Here is a 26,214-nt window from a genome sequence, read left to right on the forward strand (position 1 = left end):
AATTAGAGAGAGCATATGTGGGGTGGCCAGTCCTCTTCTGGCTGTGCCGGGTGGAGATTATAACAGAACGTGGCCAAGATGTTCAAATGTTCATAAATGACCAGCATGGTTGAATAATAGTAAGGCAGAACTGTTGAAACTGGAGCAGGAGCATGGCCAGGTGGACTGGGGACAGCAAGGAGTCCTCATGTCAGGTAGTCCTGGGACATGGTCCTAGGGCCCAGGCCAGTTGAAACTGGAGCAGCAGCATGGCCAGGTGGACTGGGGACAGCAAGGAGTCATCATGTCAGGTAGTCCTGGGGCATGGTCCTAGGGCTCAGGTCCTCCGAGAGAGAGAAAGAAAGAGAGAAGGAGAGAATTAGAGAACGCACACTTAGATTCACACAGGACACCTGAATAGGACAGGAGAAGTACTCCAGATAAACAAACTGACCCTAGCCCCCCGACACATAAACTACTGCAGCATAAATACTGGAGGCTGAGACAGGAGGGGTCAGGAGACACTGTGGCCCCATCCGAGGACACCCCCGGACAGGGCCAAACAGGAAGGATATAACCCCACCCACTTTGCCAAAGCACAGCCCCCACACCACTAGAGGGAAATCTTCAACCACCAACTTACCATCCTGAGACAAGGCCGAGTATAGCCCACAAAGATCTCCGACACGGTACAACCCAGGGGGGGGGGGGGGACCCAGACAGGCCAACCACAACAGTGAATCAACCCAAACAAATCAAAACATATATTTTAGATTCTTCGAAGTTCCACCCTTTGCCTTGATGACAGATTTGTATACTCTCGCCATTCTAATATATAATAATAATAATAATAATAATATAATAATAATATAATAATATATAATAATATATATATAATATATAATAATATATATAATATAATAATATATATAATAATATAATAATAATAATAATAATAATAATAATATAATAATAATATATGCCATTTAGCAGACGCTTTTATCCAAAGCGACTTACAGTCATGTGTGCATACATTCTACGTATGGGTGGTCCCGGGGATCGAACCCACTACCCTGGCGTTACAAGCGCCATGCTCTACCAACTGAGCTACACAGGACCACATTCTCTCAACCAGCTTCACCTGGAATAGTTTTCCAACCACCTTGTTCCCACATATGCTGAGCTATTCCTTCATTCTGCGGTCCAACTCATCCCAAACCATCTTTTTGTTTTTTTGTTGTTTAATTTGACCCCCTTTTCTCCCCAATTTTGTGATATCCAATTGTTTTAGTAGCTACTATCTTGTCTCATCACTATAACTCTATAACTCCCGTCTGGGCTCGGGAGAGACGAAGGTTGAAAGTCATGCGTCCTCCTATACACGACCCAACCAAGCCGCACTGCTTCTTAACCTCTAGTGACACCCCGTGAACGGGACCGTTGTCATCTGACAATAATTAGCATAACGCAACGGACATAAATATTCATATTCATGAAAATCACAAATGAAATATATTGAGACACAGCTTAGCCTTTTGTTAATCACCCTGTCGTCTCAGATTTTCTAAATCTGCTTTACAGCCAAAGCTAGACAAGCATTTGTGTAAGTTTATCGATAGCCTAGCATAGCAATTTGTCCAGCTAGCAGCAGGTAACTTGGTCACGGAAATCAGAAAAGCAATCAAATTAAATCGTTTACCTTTGATGAGCTTCGGATGTTTTCACTCATGAGACTCCCAGTTAGATAGCAAATGCTCCTTTTTTTCCAAAATATTATTTTTGTAGGCGAAATAGCTCCGTTTGTTCTTCACGTTTGGCTGAGAAATCGCCTGGAAATTGCAGTCACGAAAATGACAAAAAATATTCAAAATTTAGCTCCATAATATCGACAGAAGCATGGCAAACGTTGTTTATAATCAATCCTCAAGGTGTTTTTCAAATAACTATTCGATAATATATCAACTGGGACTGGTGGCTTCTTAGTAGGAGAGAGAGAAACAATGGCCGCATTTGTCCTTTACGCACCAAACACTCAGAGACTTCAGCTGACCACTGACGCAATGCTGACGTTCAGGCTCATTTTCTAAATAAAAGCCTGAAAAAGTAATCTGGTTGATAGCCCATTCACTGCTCAATAGGGACGCATTGGAACGCAGAGCCTTCTAAATAAGAGTCCCTTCCTGTTTGGATTTTTCTCAGGCTTTCGCCTGCAACATCAGTTCTGTTATACTCACAGACAATATTTTTACAGTTTTGGAAACTTTAGTGTTTTCTATCCTAAGCTGTCAATTATATGCATATTCTAGCATCTTGTCCTGACAAAATATCCCGTTTAGTACTTGAACGTTATTTTTCCAAAAATGGAAATGGGTTAGTGCGCCACTGTGCCCGGCCTGCCACGCTGGTGCCCAATGAAACAAGGACATCCCTACCGGCCAAGCCCTCCCTAACCCGGACGACGCTAGGCCAATTGTGCGTCGCCGCACGGACCTCACGGTCACGGCCGGTTACAATAGAGCCTGGGCGCGAACCCAGAGTCTCTGATGGCACAGCTGGCGCTGCAGTACAGCACCCTTAATCACTGCACCACCCGAGAGTCCATCCCAAACAATCTTAATTGGGTTCAGGTCTGTTGATTGTGGAGGCCAGGTCATCTGAAGCAGCACTCAATCACTCTCCTTGGTCAAAAAGCCCTTACACAGCCTGGAGGTGTGTTAGGTCATTGTCCTGTTGAAAAACAAATGACAGTTCCACTAAGCGCAAACCAGATGGGATGGCGTATTGCTGCCGAATGCTGTGGTAGTCATGCTCGTTAAGTGTGCCTTGAAGGCAAAGGGTGGCTACTTTGAAGAATCTCAAATATATATTTTGATTTGTTTAACACATGATTCGTTATGTGTTATTTCATAGTTTTCATGGGGTCACTATTATTCTACAAATCTCCCCAATAATATGGAGGCCTCATCTAGTCTAGGAACAGCCAGCCTATTCCTATCTTCACATCACATGCAAAACAGCTGTGACGAACATGTATATTTAGAGTCAGCTCAGCATGTGTAAGAGCCTGTGGCTGGTGAGCTCAATTATATCAGCACAAAGGATACTTTGATGAAGATGCTAATATTGACCACTGTGCGACTTGCAGTTAAATGGGAGATAACAAATGTAGGAAGAGACATGCCATATATGGGTACAGATGAAGATTAAGAGGGGTTTTCTGAATGCTTAGTGCTCAACCTGGAACCTAGCTGCATGAAGGGCTCAATTCAATTGATTGGTGGGGAGGTTCCTGTGGTAATTTCCTGTCACTGGTAGATGCTTTCAGAGTAACATACACTACCGTTCAAAAGTTTTGGGTCACTTAGAAATGTCCTTGGCAGCTTCATTAAATAGTTACCCGCAAAACACCAGTCTCAACGTCAACAGTGAAGAGGCGACTCCGGGATGTTGGTCTTCTAAACAGAGTTCCTCGGTCCAGTGTCTGTGTTCTTTTGCCCATCTTAATCTTTTCTTTTTATTGGGCAATCTGGGATTATGGGATTTGGTCCAAACTCTTAAGACACCCTCTCCCCTCAGCCCTCAAATGAAGTGGACACTTCTGATGACGTATCATGACGTCTGACGAGTATACACTTGCAGGGCAAGGGGTGAAGGAGGAATGAATGATTTTTAAATGGACCGCCATTGGCCGGAAATTCGTCACTCGTTCATCCCGTGATGATTATTTTCAGCCACCTGTAGCTTGTGGTTGCTTTAGATGCGCTACAGTCAATTGAGTGCATGTCTTATATTAAATATAGAATTATTAATATACGTCTACTGTATGATAGCTAGCAAATTATTTGGCTAAATAAAGTTAGCCTGCCTAGCTGGAACTTGACTTCTTACGAGATGTGTTTGTGCCGTCATGTGCATTAATAGCACAATTTCAAACTTATTTGCATTCATTTTTACTTACACTTGTAGGTTGACTTCTACATTAATTTTGTTTTAAGTTTTCGTGGACTTTTCTTAGCGGATGTACATTCTTCGCGAATTGAATTATGGGGAGTTTCAGGTCCCGGCGTGAACATAATTGTACACTCGCAAGCCGACTAAAAACGAGTGCTGAGGGGCTTACGTTGCAAACGTCCCTTGTTTGACTAATAATTTGGACCACCCTCCAAGATGGAGACAGGGATTCCCCCAAGGGCACAAGTGGACGAGGGTGTGTCTTTAAGTGTTTGGACCGCATCCATAGCTTTTTCTTTGCAACTCTGCCTAGAAGGCCAGCATCCCGGAGTCGCCTCTTCACTGTTGACGTTGAGACTGGTGTTTTGTGTGTACTATTTAATGAAGCTGCCAGTTGAGGACTTGTGAGGTGTCTGTTTCTCAAACTAGACACTAATGTACTTATCTCTATTTATTATATTCTGGTTAGAGCCAGTTTGCAGTGTTCTGTGAAGGGAGTCGTACACAGCGTTGTACGAGATTTTCAGTTTTTTGGCAATGTCTTGCATGGAATATCCTTCATTTCTCAGATTAAGAATAGATTGACGAGTTTCAAAAGAAAGTTATTTTTTCTGGTCATTTGGAGTCTTTACTCTAACCCACAAATGCTGATGCTCCAGATACTCAACTAGTCTAAAGGTGGTCAGTTTTATTGCTTCTTTAAACAGGACAACAACTTATACAGTGGGGCAAAAAAAGTATTGTCAGCCACCAATTGTACAAGTTCTCCCACTTAAAAAGATGAGAGGCCTTTTCATCATAGGTACACTTCAACTATGACCGACAAAATGAGAAAAAAAATCCAGAAAATCGCATTGTAGGATTTTTAATGAATTTATTTGCAAATGATGGTGGAAAATAAGTATTTGGTCACCGACAAACAAGCAAGATTTCTGGCTCTCACAGACCTGTAACTTCTTCTTTAAGAGGCTCCTCTGTCCTCCACTCGTTACCTGTATTAATGGCACCTGTTTGAACTTGTTATCAGTATAAAAGACACCTGTCCACAACCTCAAACAGTCACACTCCAAACTCTACTATGGCCAAGACCAAAGAGCTGTCCAGGACACCAGAAACAACATTGTAGACCTGCACCAGGCTGTGAAGACTGAATCTGCAATAGGTAAGCAGCTTGGTTAGAAGAAATCAACTGTGGGAGCAATTATTAGGAAATGGAAGACATACAAGACCACTGATAATCTCCCTCGAGATTAGCTAACACAATGTGCCATTGGAACACGGGAGTGATGGTTGCTGATAATGGGCCTCAGTACGCCTGTGTAGGTATTCCATTAAAAATCAGCCGTTTCCAGCTACAAAAGTCATTTACAATGTTAACCATGTCTACACTGTATGATACATTTTATGTTATTTGAATGGTCCAAAAATGTGCTTTTCTTTAAAAAACAAGCACATTTCTAATTGACCACAAACTTTTGAACGGTCCACAAAGTGGTCCACAAAGTGCACAGGCTGTAGTTTGTAAACAAATATGATATAGTCTAGGTTTATTAGGTTTGACTGGACCATGGCTAGTTTAATTTATACAATTTTGATATAAAGAAGAGGAACTACTCATCACTTAGAGAAACACTGCTGTTACAAGAGACTGTCCCTGAGGCGGAAGCACATAAGAAGAACTCGTCATCTGAAGCTCTTGGAGAGACGCTGCTGTGTCAAGAGGCTATACCTGAAGCGGAAGCCCATGAGGATTATAGGAGCAGTTAGCAGCATGGCACTAGGAATCTGCTGTTAGAGATGGAGAAGTCAATTCAATCTGACTATGGCTATGCCCTGTGTCTGTGTCAACCGCTGTACTTCCCTGCTGCTATGCGATTTGGCACCTCCCTTAAGCCAGTGTCTGTTGGAATTCCCATATATTAGATGGGGATCCAAGATCATATTCTGCAGGCCCAGATTCCTGTGATTGGAAGAACCAGGCTAATAAGAGGAGACACTTTTTATTGGTTTAGGCTGTGGTCTCCCCAGCTAGTCAGTCAGTCAGTCAGTTCATTTGATGACATCATTTCCCCCCATTTGAAATAAACATACAGTACAGCTTTGGGGAGGAGAGCTGAAAGCTCAGTTGGTATGAAACATGTATTGATCCACGCACCGGTGTGGATTTTTACTGTACTGTAAAAGGGTATTTTAATGTTTTATTTGTTACATTAAATAATGCAGTTATGGCAGTCATCCGTTGTTATTGCCAGTAAGAAACTGCTAACAGCTGAGAACTGCTAGCTAACTTTCTAACACAATAACTTCTGGAAAGCAAGCTTTCCAAATGGAGACCATTGGAAATCGCTGAGAAAAATACTGATTAGGGACAAGTATCATTTTTGGAAGCAAAAAAAAAAATATATATATATATATATATATATAGGCCTATTTTAACACTGAAAGGCTTTTTCTGAATGAAATAAAACGTTCATTGTGAAATTGTTACATACAGTGCATTCGGAAAGTAATCTGGCTTCTTGACTTTTTCCACATTTTGTTACATTACAGCCTTGTTCTAAAATTGATTAAATACATGTTTTTCCTCACCAATCTACACACCCATCATGATGAAGTGAAAACAGGTTTTTAGACATTTGAAAATGTATTAAAAAAATGTAACTGAAATATCATATTTACATATATATATTCAGACACTTTGCTATGAGACTCAAAGTAGAGCTCAGGTGCATCCTGTTTCCATTGATCATCCTTGAGATGTTTCTACAACTTGATTGGAGTCCACCTGTGGTAAATTCAATTGATTGGACATAATTTGGAAAGGTGCACACGCCTGTCTATATAAGGTCCCACAGTTGACAGTGCATGTCAGAGCAAAAACCAGGCCATGAGGTTGAAGGAAATATCCATAGAGCTCAGAGACCGGATTGTGTCGAGGCACATTCTAGGGAAGGGTACCAAAACATTTCTGCAGTAATGAAGGGCCCCAAGAATACAGTAGCTTCCATCGTTCTTAAATGGAAGAGGTTTGGAACCACTAAGACTCTTCCTAGAGCTGGCTGCCCAGCCAAACTGAGCAATTGGGGGAGAAGGGCCAGGGAGGTGACCAAGAACCTGATGGTCACTCTGACAGAGCTCCGGAGTTCCTCTGTGGAATTGGGAGAATCTTCCAGAAGGACAACCATCTCTGCAGCACTCCACCAATCAGGCCTTTATGGTAGAGTGGCCTGACGGAAGCCACTCCTCAGTAAATGCACGTGACAGCCCGCTTGGAGTTTGCTAAAAGGCACTTAAAGACTCTCAGACCGAGCAAAGTACAGAGGTCCTTGATGAAAACCTGCTTCAGAGCCCTCAGGACCTCAGGCTGGGGCAATCTTCCAACAGGACAACAATCCTAAGCACACAGTCAAGACAACGCAGGAGTGGCTTCAGAACAAGTCTCTGAATGTCCTTGAGTGGCCCAGCCAGAGCCTGGACTTGAACCCGATCAAACATCTCAGGAGAGACCTGAAAATAGCTGTGCATCGATGTTCCCCATCCATCCTGACAGGGCTTGAGAGGATCTGCAGAGAAATGGGAGAAAATCTCCAAATACAGGTTTGCCAAGCTTTTAGTGTCATACCCAAGAAGACTTGAGGCTGTAATTGCTGCCAAAGGTGCTTCAACAAAGTACTATGTAAAGGGTCTGAATACTTATGTAAATGTGATATGAGTCTTGTATTTAAAAAAAACAAACATTTAGTTTAAAAAGCTCAAATTTCTAAACCTGTTTTTGCTTTGTCATTAAGGTGTGTTGTGTGTCGATTGAGGGGGGGAAACGATTTGCTCCATTTTAGAATAAGGCTGTAATGTAACAAAAAGTCAAGGGGACTGAATGCTTTCTGAATGCACTGTACAAGGATATACCATGCCATTTTAGATTTTTTTATTTAATAAAACAAACCTTTCAATGTAGTTTTTTTGACGTGCACTGTACGCCCCATAAAAAGACCGGTAACCTTCGTGTGTAGCTTGTTGTTTATGTTAGCCAATCAAAGCGACAAATATGCTCTGTGGAGTGAGTTCACTGAGTTCAATGCAAGATGGAATGAAATTAGGAAATTAAAAGTTAGCGAAATGAGAGTGTAGGCTACACCGAGCAACCAACTGGTAGGCAGTTGTTTTATTGGAATGGGGTTGGGGAGAAAGCGCAGCATGTGGCCTCAATTAGCCTAGATAGCTATAGCTTCTCCAGTCAAGACAAGCACTGTTATTTGGGATGATAAATAACATTGTAGCTGCTATAAGTTAGCTAGTCTTGGCTGTAGCCAAGTTGCCTTGGCATCCCTCTCGCCCTCTGTCTGTTTGCTCCCATCTCATCCCCTCCACAGTGGCAGCATTAGAGTGCCAGACTCCCTCATGCAGCAATGTAAAGCAAAGTAAAACAATAAAAATAACACAGCCAACAAAAATTCATGATACTATTAAGTGTTTTTTAATTATTATTATTATTTTTTTTACATCCCTAACGTTGATATATTTTCGCCTTATCGCCCAGATCTCAATACTGTGAAGGCTAAACACTAGGAAATGTGTAGATTTATAGGCTACACATCCCATTTGGGTTTCACTTCTTTACTTGTTATTAATTTGTTAAATACTTGTAGTTAAATTAACTTTATTTGGGGGGGGGGGTGGATGTCTTGTCTATTTGTGTATCACCATTTTTGGGATGTTTAGTGTTAAAGTAATGATTGTCTGACACATGCTGAAACAATAGGCCTATACTAGGCTACATCCAAGCTCAAGTCAGTCAAATCTGCATAGCAGTATTTACACAGTGGCATATAAACAAGCTGTTTCTCCAATACATCCCTATCTGAAATTTGCTATGCGTACACTCCGTTTGCATGGCATGTGAAATGACTTGATTACCTCTTTCCAATACATTTGTAAACTATTTAGGAACAAAAAAAATGCACTTCCAAAACTAGCTTTTCAGGTTTTTGTGAAAGGAAAGACTGGCGGAATGTATTGTTAATGTGTTGCAATTAAATTTGTGTTACAATAGTATGTTATTGTGTATCCAACACGTTTAACATGTACATTTCCTGCATAGGGATTTTGTAAAGGTTTTGTGAACTGTAAATAGCAATGAGCCTCACTCCCCACACAGGTTGTTTTCATGTCAAGCTTTCACTGGTTTTTAGAAGAATGCATAAATGTTCTCAGGCAGTAGTTTCAACAAACATACAACATTTAGACTGCCGTATGAATAAGTATGTTTGAATATGGAAACAGTTTGAAAGCAATAGTAATCTCTTTCTGCTTCTCCTGTTCCAGGAATGAGGACCGCATGGAGGGTTCCGAACGGACATGCACTAAAATGGATAGTATTGAAGCTACGGAAGAGCAGTACGTTGCCAGCTAAGCCTTTTTCCTTAGGTTGTCTCTGAGAAAATACCAAATGGTTTTTTACATTACATTACATTTAAGTCATTTAGCAGACGCTCTTATCCAGAGCGACTTACAAATTGGTGCATTCACCTTATGACATCCAGTAGAACAGTCACTTTACAATAGTGCATCTAAATCTTAAAGGGGGGGGGGGTGAGAAGGATTACTTATCCTATCCTAGGTATTCCTTAAAGAGGTGGGGTTTCAGGTGTCTCCGGAAGGTGGTGATTGACTCCGCTGTCCTGGCGTCGTGAGGGAGTTTGTTCCACCATTGGGGGGGCCAGAGCAGCGAACAGTTTTGACTGGGCTGAGCGGGAACTGTACTTCCTCAGTGGTAGGGAGGCGAGCAGGCCAGAGGTGGATGAACGCAGTGCCCTTGTTTGGGTGTAGGGCCTGATCAGAGCCTGGAGGTACTGAGTGCCGTTCCCCTCACAGCTCCGTAGGCAAGCACCATGGTCTTGTAGCGGATACTCTTATCCAGAGCAATTTACAGTCTTTCAACAGTCATTCAACTGAAAGTAGCTGAGTGAGACAACCATGTGACAGTCAAAACAGTCAGGAACATACAAGTTAAAGTGTTAGTGCCAGACAGGGAAAACAGTTTTTGTTTTCATGTTGTCACAAGTTAATGGCCATTGGTCACTTCTGTTCCTTGTTTTTGCAGGTATTGTACATAGACATTGGGACCGGTTACCTCAAGAAAGGATGGCAGAAATTATTTTATTATTGCATGCAAAAAAATTGCCAGAATCCATGCCAGTAATGTTGTAGTCTAATTATTTTGTCCAATTTACTGCTTTGGCCCATTTAATTTTCTATCCTTGCGTTGCTGCTGTGTCAATATCTATTCCTGTGTGTTGCTCACTCGTTTGCTGTGTTAGCCAATTAGAGCATGAGTTTTATTTTCTCTCCACCTCTCCCACGATTTCAGTTATTTGACTGAAACAGCTGTTAACTGAGGACATAATTTCCATCCACCCCAAAGGAGCAGGTCCATTATATAGAGTATAGGGTTCAGCTCTGCAGTGTTTTGTGTGCTTATTATTTCTGTGATATGTAGTATTGTTGGATTTCAGCATTCAACCGGATTTACACGATGTAGTCTGTCTGGCTGCTCAGACAACTGTTAGCCAAATACTGTTCTCACACGGCTGGGGCCATGGCACGGGATTCAACCTTAGGCTCTACCTTGGAACACTCATTCTTCATGTTGTTGTTCTTCTAGCTAGATGGATTTCTGCTCCGATCACCCTACTGTAATAATAGAAATAAAGTTTTGTTAATTAAGACATTAAAATAACAGAAAGACCTGCACATAATTGCTCCTAATTACCAACCTTTAATGACATTTCAATGGGTCCCTGTAGCCATGACTCTCAGGTCAAACAAGTCCTGACAAAGATGCTCCTGTTCAAACTGGTAATTAGTAAGGCTAGGAACTGCCAGGGACCTCACGATATGAAATGATCACCATGCTCAGGTGCCGATACGATATGTATTGCAATTCAATACTGTGAGTTTTGATCAGTCATGGAAATGAAAGTGCTGAAAACTTGACTCACTATTTAAAAAGGAGAACAAGCTATAGGATAAAAATACATATGGGTACTTGGAGTCAAATATCGTCCAAAAATAATATTGCGAGATGTAACGATCAAAAGTTTTACCCCATCACTAGTAATTAGGAGCATACTAAGGTGTTCTGTTAGTACATTGACAAGTCAGCCAAATGGAATGGTTAGTTGGTTGGTTACAGTGGCTAAGTATGTATTGCAGTCTCTTCATGTCTGCTTAGACCGATCTATATTTGCCAAGTGCTAGTCATTTCAAAATGTTCACGCTATAACAATGGATTTTTCCAAATCACTCCACCTGGCTATCAATCTTCAGGTGGAGACTACTTGCAGATGTGTTATCATCTTACAGTACAATATGTAACCCTGGAGTATAAACTGTCATGCTCAACTTATTGATGCAATGGTAGCTAAGCTGGGGAGAGGACTGTCCGTAATAACCGCTGCTCTGCTTTCTTGATATTGCTATCAATAAAGCAAGTTGTCACAACTGGACTACTGCCCAGTTGTAAAAATTAAGTGCCCCATAGAGGGACATACAATTGGCCCAGAAGAGGGCAGCACGGCTGGTCCTTAAATGTACACAGAGACCACATCAATGACATGCATGTCAATCTCTCCTGGCTCAAAGTGGAGGAGAGATCGACTTCATCTTTGTGGAAGTTATTGACATGTTGAATTCACTGTAATTGGGAAGAAGTTAGGTAATAAAATAAGTATGGGGAATAACAGCTCTGACATTGTTGCTGACAAGCACACTAATCTGTTTGTTTTGCTGTGTATCGTGAGAGTCCAGACTGCTGACACTGGGTTCCTGGTATCGTGTGTTTAGGCAACCCACTCTAGACGAGGTGGTGGCTTGGGCCCGTAGCTTCGAGCTGGTGATGCGCTCCTCAGAAGGCAGGGAGATTTTCCGAGAATTTCTGCGCTCTGAATACAGCGAAGAGAACCTGTTGTTCTGGCTGGCCTGTGAGGAGCTGAAGAAGGAGACGGACCCGACAGCGATCGATGAGAAAGCCAGGATCATCTATGAGGACTACGTCTCCATTCTATCACCGAAAGAGGTAGGAGGCATCAGGTTGGAAGCAGTTTGACTGGTACCTAGTGTTACTCTATCACATTGTTTCTTGATTTAGCTGTAGGGTTACTTTAGAGTTGCACTTACGGGACTTCCATTGGTTCCGTTGTGGAAAATGAAAGCAAGTACACCCAAGTATTTTGACTATATTTGACATGCATGTATTTGACCCAGGTCTGATTCCAAGACATATTGAAACCCCCATCTCAAAGTGGGTGAGGAGGTGGTGGGAGGTGAGCTTCTCTCCATTGATAACATGACCGTGTAGCTCTTTGAGTGATTGCATTGTCACTGTTCTCTCCCCCTCCTCTGCCCCCAGGTGAGCCTAGATTCACGGGTGAGGGAAGGCATCAACCTGAGCCTGGCGGAGCCTAACAACGTGATGTACGAGGAAGCCCAGCTGCAGATCTACACCCTGATGCACAGAGACTCCTACCCCCGTTTCCTCAACTCCTCTGTTTACAGAGACCTTCTGGACAGCAAGAGAAGCTCCTGCCTAGACACCTAAAGTAACTCACCCCCCAACAAACAAAACAGAAAGACAATCAGGTGCCAGAACTGGGTTAGATATTTTCCTTTTTTGAAAACCAGAAAATAATGAATAGTTTAAGCAATTTAAATTGTCTGCTCGCAGGTGGCCCTGAGGGTTAGTTCCTGGTTTAACTGCAGACAAGAGCTCCTCAGGCTACTGTTACAAAGACAAACAAAAGGAAGGGTAGACCCATTGTTCCTGTACTGTACTTTTGAGAGTTCTCCTTTTGCTCGCTCTCTTTCATTCTCTCTTGTTCTCTATTTTTCTCTCTCAAATTCTGTCCCATGCCTCAGATTTTTTACAGTACAAAAACAATGCCCTTTTTAAGAAAGCTGTAGAGTTGACTTTGGTGAGCAGGAAAATCACTGACTTTGCATGTGACACGGTAATGGAATTAGCTCTACACTGGCTTGGTATGTTAGCAGTGGACAGCAAAGGTTCTTGAATATGAGATTTATTTTCTTCTGTTCTAGGGATTTCCCTGTCAAGCTCTTGATGTTTTATGTGAAGGGAATATCGATATTTGCCAATTAGCTTGCAGTTGTTGATTTTGAGAAGGTTGAAAGTTTTACAGCAGTGTTAATTTCCAAGCACTTGCCTTCTTTACAACTCTAAAGGAGAAGGAGGCCTGGAATTGTGGTCGGGCAGCTAAATATCTAATGAACATGACTTTCCACGGGAAATCACAAAGCCTCGAGGAGAAAAGCGCTGCTTGTTATGGTAACAACCACAGTTTAGTAAACACAGTACAGTTCTACCTGTCTTTTCCCTCACCATCTCAATCTAAGAGAAGCACAGGTTATGTCAGAGGTTGGAATCATTGCTGGAGAAAACAAAAACAAATCAAACATTCAATCCGTTTCAGACAATAAATCATGAATACTTTCAAGCTCTCAAATGAAAGAGAACTGTAAACCTTTTCATTTTTCTACTGCATATAATATAAATGGTAGTTAATCAAGCCTTGGTTTGGAAGGTGAAGTATGAGATGGCGGTATGTCTGATGCATAGCCATGAGGTCTAAGAGGGGTCTGCATTGCAGAGACATGGAATTATGAAGTATGCCTATGTGGCTTCTGGTTTTAAAGCTGTAGCTAGTTCTAGACTGAAGGGGGTCAGTGCCAGCTAAGGAACAGCCCAGCTGAGAGCAGAAGCTCCACAGACCTGGTGGAATCGTGTTTTCTATGGAGGTGGTTTAGAGGTTTACAGTCCTGTTCACCAGATGTGTGTGTCTGTCTTTAAAGGGGCAATCAGCAATTGCTACATTCATTTTTGGACTTATAAATTAATGATAATTGATTCTTGAAGAATATAATTTATAAATGCCTCATGAGCTTAGTTCAACTGTTGTCCACCATCAATACCCAAAATAGAAGCTTGTTTTACTCCAATGTTTGTAAACAATGTAAACAAACACTGTATAGCCTCCAAACATGGTTCATAGAGCCTCAAACATGGTTCAAACTGTCATGTTGGTATCATGCATGGTCAGTCCTTGCATCTATTGCTCTTGTTTATGAATTTGAGTGGTTAAATTTATCCAGCCGAATCCCTCAGCTTTTTACGAAACGGGTGAGGAGAACACTTTGCTATTTTGTTTCTCCTGCTGATTGTCCATTTCAGCCTGGCTAGCGAGGTGCCAGTAAGATGCTTGGAACATCACTGAGCCCCATGCCTTTAACAGTCTCTCTGCTTCCCAGGGATGGTCAAGGGAGGTGAATAGAGACTTGAGACAATTCGTTCTTTTTCCTAAAATTGCCGGCATGCATTAATGTGTGTACCTGCCGTCCAGATACACACGTATCAAACATTTTGAATATGGTAAAGGTAGACTCAGCGAAATGACATCGCCACCATAGATATTGCAATGAGCAAGATGCAAGATGTTCTCCTACACAGTCACACACAGTATCTGAGCATGTGCATGGGTTCAGTTCCCGCTCTTATAGCGTGGTAGCCAGGGGACCAAAACAGTGGGGAACTTCAACGCTCTTAGTTGTTGTCATAAGGTGAATGCACCAATTTGTAAGTCGCTCTGGATAAGAGCGTCTGCTAAATGACTTAAATGTAATGTAAATGTTGTGGAAATTAACCCACTATGCTGTTTACTTTCTGTATCGATATCGCTGAGTCTACCTTTTAATGTCCCATGAACATATACTGTAGGTCTAAAATATATAGTACCAGTCAAAAGTTTGGGCACACCTACTCATTCAAGGGTTTTTATTTTTAGAATAATAGTGAAGACATCAATACTATGAAATAACACATATGCAATCACGTAATGAAATCAATATTGTATATTTGAGAATATTCAAAGTAGCCACCCTTTGCCTTGATGACAGCTTTGCACACTCTTGGCATTCTCTCAACCAGCTTCAAGAGGTAGTCAACTGGTTTGCATTTCAATTAACAGGTGTGCCTTGTTAAAAGTTAATTTGTAGAATTTCTTTCCTTAATGCGTTTGAGCCAATCAGTTGTGTTGTGACAAGGAAGGGGGGTATAGAGAAGATATCCCTATTTGGTAAAAGAACAAGTCCATATTATGGCAAGAACAGCTCAAATAAGCAAAGTGAAATGACAGTCCATCATTACTTTAAGACATAAAGGTCAGTCAATCTGGAAAATTTCAATAACTGAGTTCTTTCTTCAAGTGCTAAAACCATCAAGCGCTATGATGAAACTGGCTCTCATGAGGACCGCCACAGGGAAGGAAGACCCAGAGTTACCTCTGTTGCAGAGGACAAGTTCATTAGAGTTAACTGCACCTCAGATTGCAGCCCAAATAAATGCGTCACAGAGTTCAAGTCAAACACATCTCAACATCAACTGTTCAGGGGAGACTGCATGAGTCATTGTCGAATTGCTGCAAAGAAACCACTACTAAAGGACACCAATAATAATAAGAAGAGACTTGCTTGTGCCAAGAAACACAAGCAATGGACTTTAGACCGGTTGAAATCTGTCCTTTGGTCTGATGTGAGATTTTTGGTTCCAACTGCTGTGTCTTTGTGAGACACAGAATAGGGGAATGGATGATCTTCGTATGTGTGGTTCCCACAGTGAAGCATGAAGGATGAGGTGTGGGGGTGCTTTGCTGTTGACACTGTCTGTGATTTACTTAGAATTCAAAGCACACTTATCTAGCATGGCTACCACAGCATCCTGCAGCGATACACCATCCATCTGGTTTGCGCTTAGTGTGACTGTCATTTGTTTTTCAACAGGACAATGACCCAAAACACACCTCCAGGCTGTGTAAAGGTATTTGACCAAGGAGAGTGATGGAGTGCTGAATCCAATGACCTGGCCTCCAATCACCCAACATCAACCCAATTGAGATGGTTTGGGATGAGTTGGACCGCAGAGTGAAGGAATAGCAGCCAACAAGTGCTCAGCATATGTGGAACTCCTTCAGGACTGTTGGAAAGCATTCCAGGTGAAGCTGGTTGAGAGAATGCCAAGAGTGTGCAAATCTGTCATCAAGGCAAAGGGTGGCTACTTTGAAGAATCTCATATTAAATATATATATTTCATTTGTTTAACTTAAAACATGTTTTTTTTTACCCTACATGATGATTCATGTGTTATACATGTGTTATTTCATAGTATTGATGTCTTCACAATTATTCTAAAAATAAAAACCCTTGAAGGTGTATCCAAACTTTTGACTGGTACTGTATTTTCAATTCAAATTTTGTGCATTCTTTTTTTTTATTTTTTAAAGATAGACAAATTATTGTAGGCCTTTGTCACCTGTTGATGTGCAGAGGTCTGTGAGTAAAGTATATTGTGAGAGTTGTGCGTTATCACCACTGGTGGGTAATGATATTCAGGTGTCATGGAAACCACTGTTTTGTAAGAACATCATTCTGCCATCAGGTCTTACTACCTGAAGTTCCATGTGCCAAGGCCAGTTTTAATAAAGCCCATATACTGTAGGTTATTGAAGTGCAATTGGATCAGATGTAGAGTATTTCCATTTTTGTAGTCATAAAAATGAACATATAGCATAGCCTAATGATATCAGCCATTTTGAACATCCAACTATATTCTAACATTCCCTATATTTAGTTCACATTCAGCTACCTTTATAGAAATATTTGAACAGTGTTTGCATACAGTGCAGAGAACATGTTATATTTTGAGTGAATGACACAGTAAAAGTGATCCAGTATGCATGCACCACAGTGGTTAGAAGATACCTTTTTATGTCGCTCTATTAATGACAACTCACATTTTACAAAATAATTACTTGCTCAGTTTAGATGTTATTTCAGCTGTAACTTCACAATGTTTGACCAACCAGACACTGAAATTATGGTGCAATCAAACCAAGTTTACATTTGTACGGTGAGCAACTGTTCTGCAAGAGAAGCCAATAGCAGATTTTTTTGGGGGTAGGAAAATGCTTCTGAATGATTTGAAAATGAACATTTTACGATGGGTGAAGAGTAGTGTTGTCTGGGTGTACTGTCTTGTCTTGACTCTGAGTAACTAATTATTTTCACTCCATGGAAGGAAATGGTTGTTAATTTTACTGGCATTTCAACAAGATTTAACTATTCATGACGAGGCGATATCATAGCCATATTGTCATATCTGTTCAAATGTTGACTTCAATGGAGAATGAATGGCTTTGAAAGGTGGCAGAGGTTTGTTGACAGAGAATGAATTTGATCTAATGTGTCATATTTGATGTGATTTAGAGAAGCATTGGCCTTATTTGCTTTGTTTCTCCTTTAAGAGTGTCATTAGTGTTTTCACTACCTCTCATATTGGTTCCTTTATTTCACATCTAGTTGTCAATGTACACTTTGTTTTTAGATCTACTTGAAGCCTAAAACACTGTAAACAAAATGTGCACAGAAAATATGTATTGAGCGTTAGGATGATTAGTCTAGTTGACTTTTTTGTTTGTTTGATTGTTTAATTGTGTTCAACTGGAAAAAGATTTTTAGATATATAAAGAATTCAGGAAATACACTGTTAAAAGGGCTAATCTCATTTTGCCTATGCAAATATGTTACTGTTGAAATGTGGGAAAGGGTAGGTTAAGTTACCTTTTTAGCTAAGTTTGATGGAACATGGTTTACATTGCCCTTTGCTGGTATTCTTCAATCTTATTCAGCAAAAATGTACCCTTATTTTTGTTTCTATATAAATATATAACAAGTAATATACAGAGAAAATAGTATATGCCTTCGTGATGAAAAAAAACAACACTTGATAAATCCAAATAAATGTGTGTTGTCAGACCTGTGGCTGTGTTATGAGATGACAATTCACTCTGTAAGATACACCTGTTGACTGATCGACTAGTCAGAGACTCCATCCATAGAGGCTTTATTATCTATTCAGTGTTTTCTTTCAGGCCCATGAGCATCTTTATCCAAGGAGCCCTTCAACGTCCTCAATGCTGTACGTAACCCTTATTGTCATTTGCAGTACAACCGTTTATACAATCGAGGCAGTTTCTGTCTTGTTTCCAAGGGTTCTTCATAGTCAAGTTCAAAGGTTGAAGGGCTATTTTAGGAACTTTAACAAAGATGTAAAAATCACAAGAACAGAAACATCTACCTCTTGGTTGCTTTCCCAATGAACCTGATGTACAAGAGCCAGGTTGTCGTGGTAAAACATTAGATATAATGTTATGTGACTGCACACAACATTAACACCTTAATAACACATGAATAATGATATTTTGAGCTTAACTGATGTTACGACTGACTGGTTGACTATAACATTCTCAATAATTACGTTCAGTAATAACAAGATGCCTGAAATGTGTTGTCAGTGTTCCCTTTTAAGATTAAATGTGGTACTACATCACTATGTCCAAGCAGGGCATAATGCTGACTTGTGCCATGACTGAGGGATAACCAGAAAACCGGTTGTCCACTGGGTATGCTTTATATTGAGATACTGAGAGAGCTTGGGTACTTGCTTTCAGAGGGCCATGCCTATAAACACTGTCTTATTCATTTGCTCATTGCTCCATTTTCTTTCCCTCTAAAACAGTTTAATAATTATCTTTCCTCAAACTCCATCATAACCATTTGTTATGCTCACGGGGGGACATTAGTGGTGACTCACAGTCAACCTGCCACACAAACATTGATTGAAATAAATTCTATAACTGAACATGCTTTGCTGGGTTTGTGCAGTAGTATAGAGTACTACTTATATTGTCAAAATAAGTAGTAGAATGATTTGGGGTATTCATTGGCAATGACGAGCGTTTTCTGTCACAGGTATATTATATGCGTCCAGATTTGACAATTAGGCAGTTTAGTTGTCCAAACGGATACAAACTCAATTCTGTCTTTTCATCAAATTACATACAATTGACTTCACCTTTGAGTTTATAAAGACTGTTTTAGAGCGTATGAAGCAAAGTGTCATCTACCATGTCTTCATAAAAACCTATTTAGAATTATTCTGTAAGATTGTCTCCAGACCAACACTCACAATAAGGCAGATGTTGATTACTTTCCCACATTAGTGTAATCTTGTTGACAAAATGATATTGCAATAATGTGGTAACAGCATTAGATTCCACCTGTTTGTCTATTGACCACACAGATGTTGTATTCCATTGTCATCCATACCTCACTTCCATCTCATCTTTCAATTGATTTCCAATATCCATTCATCTACAAAGATACAGTACATTGATGAGGCTTTTCAGGGATTACCAAAGAAACAATGGCTATTTTCAACCCAAAATATTATTGGTCAATATTACCACCACAGGTGTGCGTCAGTGATTTAGACCTTGATCCCGACTGAGAGTCTTTTGTTTTTTACCCACCAGAGCACTAACTGCTAGACTAGTTAATCAGGTATTGTACTATTTTGATGATTTAATGTCTGCTTAACTGAACACCATTAGTTTAACATGATCCTCTGGCCTAAATCTTGTTCCCGGCCACAAAGGTCTATTATATAGTCTTTTTGGCTCCCATCAAAACTATTATTTTGCCCACGTGATGTGTAACCAGTCCTGATGCTCTGTCTAAATGGGGAAAGTAACCAGTCCTGATGCTCATGTAACCAGTCCTGACGCTCTGTCTAAATGGGGAAAGTAACCAGTCCTGATGCTCTGTCTAAATGGGAAAAATAACCAGTCCTAATGCTCTGTCTAAATGGGGAAAGTAACCCGTCCTGACGCTCTGTCTAAATGGGGAAAGTAACCAGTCCTGATGCTCATGTAACCAGTCCTGACGCTCTGTCTAAATGGGGAAAGTAACCAGTCCTGATGCTCATGTAACCAGTCCTGACGCTCTGTCTAAATGGGGAAAGTAACCAGTCCTGATGCTCATGTAACCAGTCCTGACTCTCTGTCTAAATGGGGAAAGTAACCAGTCCTGATGCTCTGTCTAAATGGGGAATGTAAACAGTCCTGATACTCTGTCGAAATGGGGAATGTAAACAGTCCTGACGCTCTGTCTAAATGGGGAAAGTAACCAGTCCTGATGCTCATGTAACCAGTCCTGATACTCTGTCTAAATGGGGAATGTAAACAGTCCTGATACTCTGTCGAAATGGGGAATGTAAACAGTCCTGACGCTCTGTCTAAATGGGGAAAGTAACCAGTCCTGATACTCTGTCTAAATGGGGAATGTAAACAGTCCTGATGCTCTGTCTAAATGGGGAAAGTAACCAGTCCTAATGCTCTGTCTAAATGGGGAATGTAAACAGTCCTGATACTCAGTCTAAATGGGGAAAGTAACCAGTCCTGATACTCTGTCTAAATGGGGAAAGTAACCAGTCCTAATGCTCTGTCTAAATGGGGAAGGTAATCAGTCCTGATGCTCTGTCTAAATTGGGAAATTAACCAGTCCTGTTACTCTGTCTAAATGGGGAAGGTAAACAGTCCTGATGCTCTGTCTAAATGGGGAAGGTAAACAGTCCTGATACTCTGTCTAAATGGGGAAGGTAAACAGTCCTGATACTCTGTCTAAATGGGGAAGGTAAACAGTCCTGATACTCTGTCTAAATGGGGAAGGTAAACAGTCCTGATGCTCTGTCTAAATGGGGAAGGTAACCAGTCCTAATGCTCTGTCTAAATGGGGAATGTAAACAGTCCTGATGCTCTGTCTAAATGGGGAAAGTAACCAGTCCTGATGCTCATGTAACCAGTCCTGACGCTCTGTCTAAATGGGGAAGGTAATCAGTCCTGATGCTCTGTCTAAATGGGGAAGGTAACCAGTCCTGATGCTCTGTCTAAATGGGGAAGGTAACCAGTCCTGATACTCTGTCTAAATGGGGAAAGTAACCAGTCCTGATGCTCATGTAACCAGTCCTGACGCTCTGTCTAAATGGGGAAGGTAACCAGTCCTGACGCTCTGTCTAAATGGGGAAGGTAATCAGTCCTGATGCTCTGTCTAAATGGGGAAGGTAACCAGTCCTGATACTCTGTCTAAATGGGGAAAGTAACCAGTCCTGATGCTCATGTAACCAGTCCTGATACTCTGTCTAAATGGGGAAGGTAACCAGTCCTGACGCTCTGTCTAAATGGGGAAAGTAACCAGTCCTGATGCTCATGTAACCAGTCCTGACGCTCTGTCTAAATGGGGAAGGTAATCAGTCCTGATGCTCTGTCTAAATGGGGAAAGTAACCAGTCCTGATACTCTGTCTAAATGGGGAAAGTAACCAGTCCTGATACTCTGTCTAAATGGGGAAAGTAACCAGTCCTGATACTCTGTCTAAATGGGGAAGGTAACCAGTCCTGATGCTCTGTCTAAATGGGGAATGTAAACAGTCCTGATGCTCTGTCTAAATGGGGAAAGTAACCAGTCCTAATGCTCTGTCTAAATGGGGAATGTAAACAGTCCTGATACTCTGTCTAAATGGGGAAAGTAACCAGTCCTGATACTCTGTCTAAATGGGGAAAGTAACCAGTCCTAATGCTCTGTCTAAATGGGGAAGGTAATCAGTCCTGATGCTCTGTCTAAATTGGGAAATTAACCAGTCCTGTTACTCTGTCTAAATGGGGAAGGTAAACAGTCCTGATGCTCTGTCTAAATGGGGAAGGTAAACAGTCCTGATACTCTGTCTAAATGGGGAAGGTAAACAGTCCTGATACTCTGTCTAAATGGGGAAGGTAAACAGTCCTGATACTCTGTCTAAATGGGGAAGGTAAACAGTCCTGATGCTCTGTCTAAATGGGGAAGGTAACCAGTCCTAATGCTCTGTCTAAATGGGGAATGTAAACAGTCCTGATGCTCTGTCTAAATGGGGAAAGTAACCAGTCCTGATGCTCATGTAACCAGTCCTGACGCTCTGTCTAAATGGGGAAGGTAATCAGTCCTGATGCTCTGTCTAAATGGGGAAGGTAACCAGTCCTGATGCTCTGTCTAAATGGGGAAGGTAACCAGTCCTGATACTCTGTCTAAATGGGGAAAGTAACCAGTCCTGATGCTCATGTAACCAGTCCTGACGCTCTGTCTAAATGGGGAAGGTAACCAGTCCTGACGCTCTGTCTAAATGGGGAAGGTAATCAGTCCTGATGCTCTGTCTAAATGGGGAAGGTAACCAGTCCTGATACTCTGTCTAAATGGGGAAAGTAACCAGTCCTGATGCTCATGTAACCAGTCCTGATACTCTGTCTAAATGGGGAAAGTAAACAGTCCTGATGCTCTGTCTAAATGGGGAATGTAAACAGTCCTGATACTCTGTCTAAATGGGGAAGGTAAACAGTCCTGATACTCTGTCTAAATGGGGAAGGTAACCAGTCCTGACGCTCTGTCTAAATGGGGAAAGTAACCAGTCCTGATGCTCATGTAACCAGTCCTGACGCTCTGTCTAAATGGGGAAGGTAATCAGTCCTGATGCTCTGTCTAAATGGGGAAAGTAACCAGTCCTGATACTCTGTCTAAATGGGGAAAGTAACCAGTCCTGATACTCTGTCTAAATGGGGAAAGTAACCAGTCCTGATACTCTGTCTAAATGGGGAAGGTAACCAGTCCTGATGCTCTGTCTAAATGGGGAATGTAACCAGTCCTGATACTCTGTCTAAATGGGGAAAGTAACCAGTCCTGATGCTCTGTCTAAATGGGGAAAGTAACCAGTCCTGATGCTCATGTAACCAGTCCTGACGCTCTGTCTAAATGGGGAAGGTAACCAGTCCTGATGCTCTGTCTAAATGGGGAAGGTAATCAGTCCTGATGCTCTGTCTAAATGGGGAAAGTAACCAGTCCTGATACTCATGTAACCAGTCCTGACGCTCTGTCTAAATGGGGAAAGTAACCAGTCCTGATACTCATGTAATCAGTCCTGACGCTCTGTCTAAATGGGGAAGGTAATCAGTCCTGATGCTCTGTCTAAATGGGGAAAGTAACCAGTCCTGATGCTCATGTAACCAGTCCTGACGCTCTGTCTAAATGCGGAAGGTAATCAATCCTGATGCTCTGTCTAAATGGGGAAAGTAACCAGTCCTGATGCTCTGTCTAAATGGGGAAAGTAACCAGTCCTGATGCTCTGTCTAAATGGGGAAAGTAAACAGTCCTGATGCTCTGTCTAAATGGGGAAAGTAAACAGTCCTGATGCTCTGTCTAAATGGGGAATGTAAACAGTCCTGATACTCTGTCTAAATGGGGAAGGTAAACAGTCCTGATACTCTGTCTAAATGGGGAAAGTAAACAGTCCTGATGCTCTGTCTAAATGGGGAATGTAAACAGTCCTGATACTCTGTCTAAATGGGGAAGGTAAACAGTCCTGATACTCTGTCTAAATGGGGAAGGTAAACAGTCCTGATACTCTGTCTAAATGGGGAAGGTAAACAGTCCTGATACTCTGTCTAAATGGGGAAGGTAAACAGTCCTGATACTCTGTCTAAATGGGGAAAGTAACCAGTCCTGATGCTCTGTCTAAATGGGGAAAGTAAACAGTCCTGATGCTCTGTCTAAATGGGGAATGTAAACAGTCCTGATACTCTGTCTAAATGGGGAAGGTAAACAGTCCTGATACTCTGTCTAAATGGGGAAAGTAACCAGTCCTGATACTCTGTCTAAATGGGGAAAGTAACCAGTCCTGATACTCTGTCTAAATGGGGAAAGTAACCAGTCCTAATGCTCTGTCTAAATGGGGAAGGTAATCAGTCCTGATGCTCTGTCTAAATTGGGAAATTAACCAGTCCTGTTACTCTGTCTAAATGGGGAAGGTAAACAGTCCTGATGCTCTGTCTAAATGGGGAAGGTAAACAGTCCTGATACTCTGTCTAAATGGGGAAGGTAAACAGTCCTGTCTAAATGGGGAAGGTAAACAGTCCTGTACTCTGTCTAAATGGGGAAGGTAAACAGTCCTGATGCTCTGTCTAAATGGGGAAGGTAACCAGTCCTAATGCTCTGTCTAAATGGGGAATGTAAACAGTCCTGATGCTCTGTCTAAATGGGGAAAGTAACCAGTCCTGATGCTCATGTAACCAGTCCTGACGCTCTGTCTAAATGGGGAAGGTAATCAGTCCTGATGCTCTGTCTAAATGGGGAAGGTAACCAGTCCTGATGCTCTGTCTAAATGGGGAAGGTAACCAGTCCTGATACTCTGTCTAAATGGGGAAAGTAACCAGTCCTGATGCTCATGTAACCAGTCCTGACGCTCTGTCTAAATGGGGAAGGTAACCAGTCCTGACGCTCTGTCTAAATGGGGAAGGTAATCAGTCCTGATGCTCTGTCTAAATGGGGAAGGTAACCAGTCCTGATACTCTGTCTAAATGGGGAAAGTAACCAGTCCTGATGCTCATGTAACCAGTCCTGATACTCTGTCTAAATGGGGAAGGTAACCAGTCCTGACGCTCTGTCTAAATGGGGAAAGTAACCAGTCCTGATGCTCATGTAACCAGTCCTGACGCTCTGTCTAAATGGGGAAGGTAATCAGTCCTGATGCTCTGTCTAAATGGGGAAAGTAACCAGTCCTGATACTCTGTCTAAATGGGGAAAGTAACCAGTCCTGATACTCTGTCTAAATGGGGAAAGTAACCAGTCCTGATACTCTGTCTAAATGGGGAAGGTAACCAGTCCTGATGCTCTGTCTAAATGGGGAATGTAACCAGTCCTGATACTCTGTCTAAATGGGGAAAGTAACCAGTCCTGATACTCTGTCTAAATGGGGAAAGTAACCAGTCCTGATGCTCATGTAACCAGTCCTGACGCTCTGTCTAAATGGGGAAGGTAAACAGTCCTGATACTCTGTCTAAATGGGGAAGGTAAACAGTCCTGATACTCTGTCTAAATGGGGAAGGTAAACAGTCCTGATACTCTGTCTAAATGGGGAAGGTAACCAGTCCTGATGCTCTGTCTAAATGGGGAATGTAACCAGTCCTGATACTCTGTCTAAATGGGGAAAGTAACCAGTCCTGATGCTCTGTCTAAATGGGGAAAGTAACCAGTCCTGATGCTCATGTAACCAGTCCTGACGCTCTGTCTAAATGGGGAAGGTAACCAGTCCTGATGCTCTGTCTAAATGGGGAAGGTAATCAGTCCTGATGCTCTGTCTAAATGGGGAAAGTAACCAGTCCTGATACTCATGTAACCAGTCCTGACGCTCTGTCTAAATGGGGAAAGTAACCAGTCCTGATACTCATGTAATCAGTCCTGACGCTCTGTCTAAATGGGGAAGGTAATCAGTCCTGATGCTCTGTCTAAATGGGGAAAGTAACCAGTCCTGATGCTCATGTAACCAGTCCTGACGCTCTGTCTAAATGCGGAAGGTAATCAATCCTGATGCTCTGTCTAAATGGGGAAAGTAACCAGTCCTGATGCTCTGTCTAAATGGGGAAAGTAACCAGTCCTGATGCTCTGTCTAAATGGGGAAAGTAAACAGTCCTGATGCTCTGTCTAAATGGGGAAAGTAAACAGTCCTGATGCTCTGTCTAAATGGGGAATGTAAACAGTCCTGATACTCTGTCTAAATGGGGAAGGTAAACAGTCCTGATACTCTGTCTAAATGGGGAATGTAAACAGTCCTGATACTCTGTCTAAATGGGGAAGGTAAACAGTCCTGATACTCTGTCTAAATGGGGAAAGTAACCAGTCCTGATGCTCTGTCTAAATGGGGAAAGTAAACAGTCCTGATGCTCTGTCTAAATGGGGAATGTAAACAGTCCTGATACTCTGTCTAAATGGGGAAGGTAAACAGTCCTGATACTCTGTCTAAATGGGGAATGTAAACAGTCCTGATACTCTGTCTAAATGGGGAAGGTAAACAGTCCTGATACTCTGTCTAAATGGGGAAAGTAACCAGTCCTGATACTCTGTCTAAATGGGGAAAGTAACCAGTCCTGATACTCTGTCTAAATGGGGAAAGTAACCAGTCCTAATGCTCTGTCTAAATGGGGAAGGTAATCAGTCCTGATGCTCTGTCTAAATTGGGAAATTAACCAGTCCTGTTACTCTGTCTAAATGGGGAAGGTAAACAGTCCTGATGCTCTGTCTAAATGGGGAAGGTAAACAGTCCTGATACTCTGTCTAAATGGGGAAGGTAAACAGTCCTGATACTCTGTCTAAATGGGGAAGGTAAACAGTCCTGATACTCTGTCTAAATGGGGAAGGTAAACAGTCCTGATGCTCTGTCTAAATGGGGAATGTAAACAGTCCTGATGCTCTGTCTAAATGGGGAAAGTAACCAGTCCTGATGCTCATGTAACCAGTCCTGACGCTCT

The 26,214-nt window shown here is 41.8% G+C and overlaps 1 protein-coding gene across 3 annotated transcripts in view; it reads left to right on the plus strand.

Annotated features, from left to right (window-relative positions):
* LOC124038620 (regulator of G-protein signaling 17-like) overlaps positions 1-15,833 on the plus strand; it is a 30,389-nt gene extending 14,556 nt beyond the window's left edge. For 2 of the 3 annotated variants that reach the window (XM_046354689.1, XM_046354687.1), the window contains exons 4-6: positions 9,253-9,324; positions 11,773-12,004; positions 12,338-12,837. In XM_046354689.1, coding sequence (XP_046210645.1) covers positions 9,253-9,324; positions 11,773-12,004; positions 12,338-12,526 — 493 coding nt within the window. In that variant the 3' untranslated portion in view covers positions 12,527-12,837. Of the gene's footprint in view, positions 1-9,252; positions 9,325-11,772; positions 12,005-12,337; positions 12,838-15,777 lie in introns of those variants that run through there. The other variant, XM_046354688.1, reaches the window with a different exon arrangement.
* The last annotated feature ends 10,381 nt before the right edge of the window (positions 15,834-26,214 follow it).

This window comes from Oncorhynchus gorbuscha, linkage group LG06 (genome assembly GCF_021184085.1).
Source record: "Oncorhynchus gorbuscha isolate QuinsamMale2020 ecotype Even-year linkage group LG06, OgorEven_v1.0, whole genome shotgun sequence".
Lineage (NCBI taxonomy): Eukaryota > Metazoa > Chordata > Actinopteri > Salmoniformes > Salmonidae > Oncorhynchus > Oncorhynchus gorbuscha.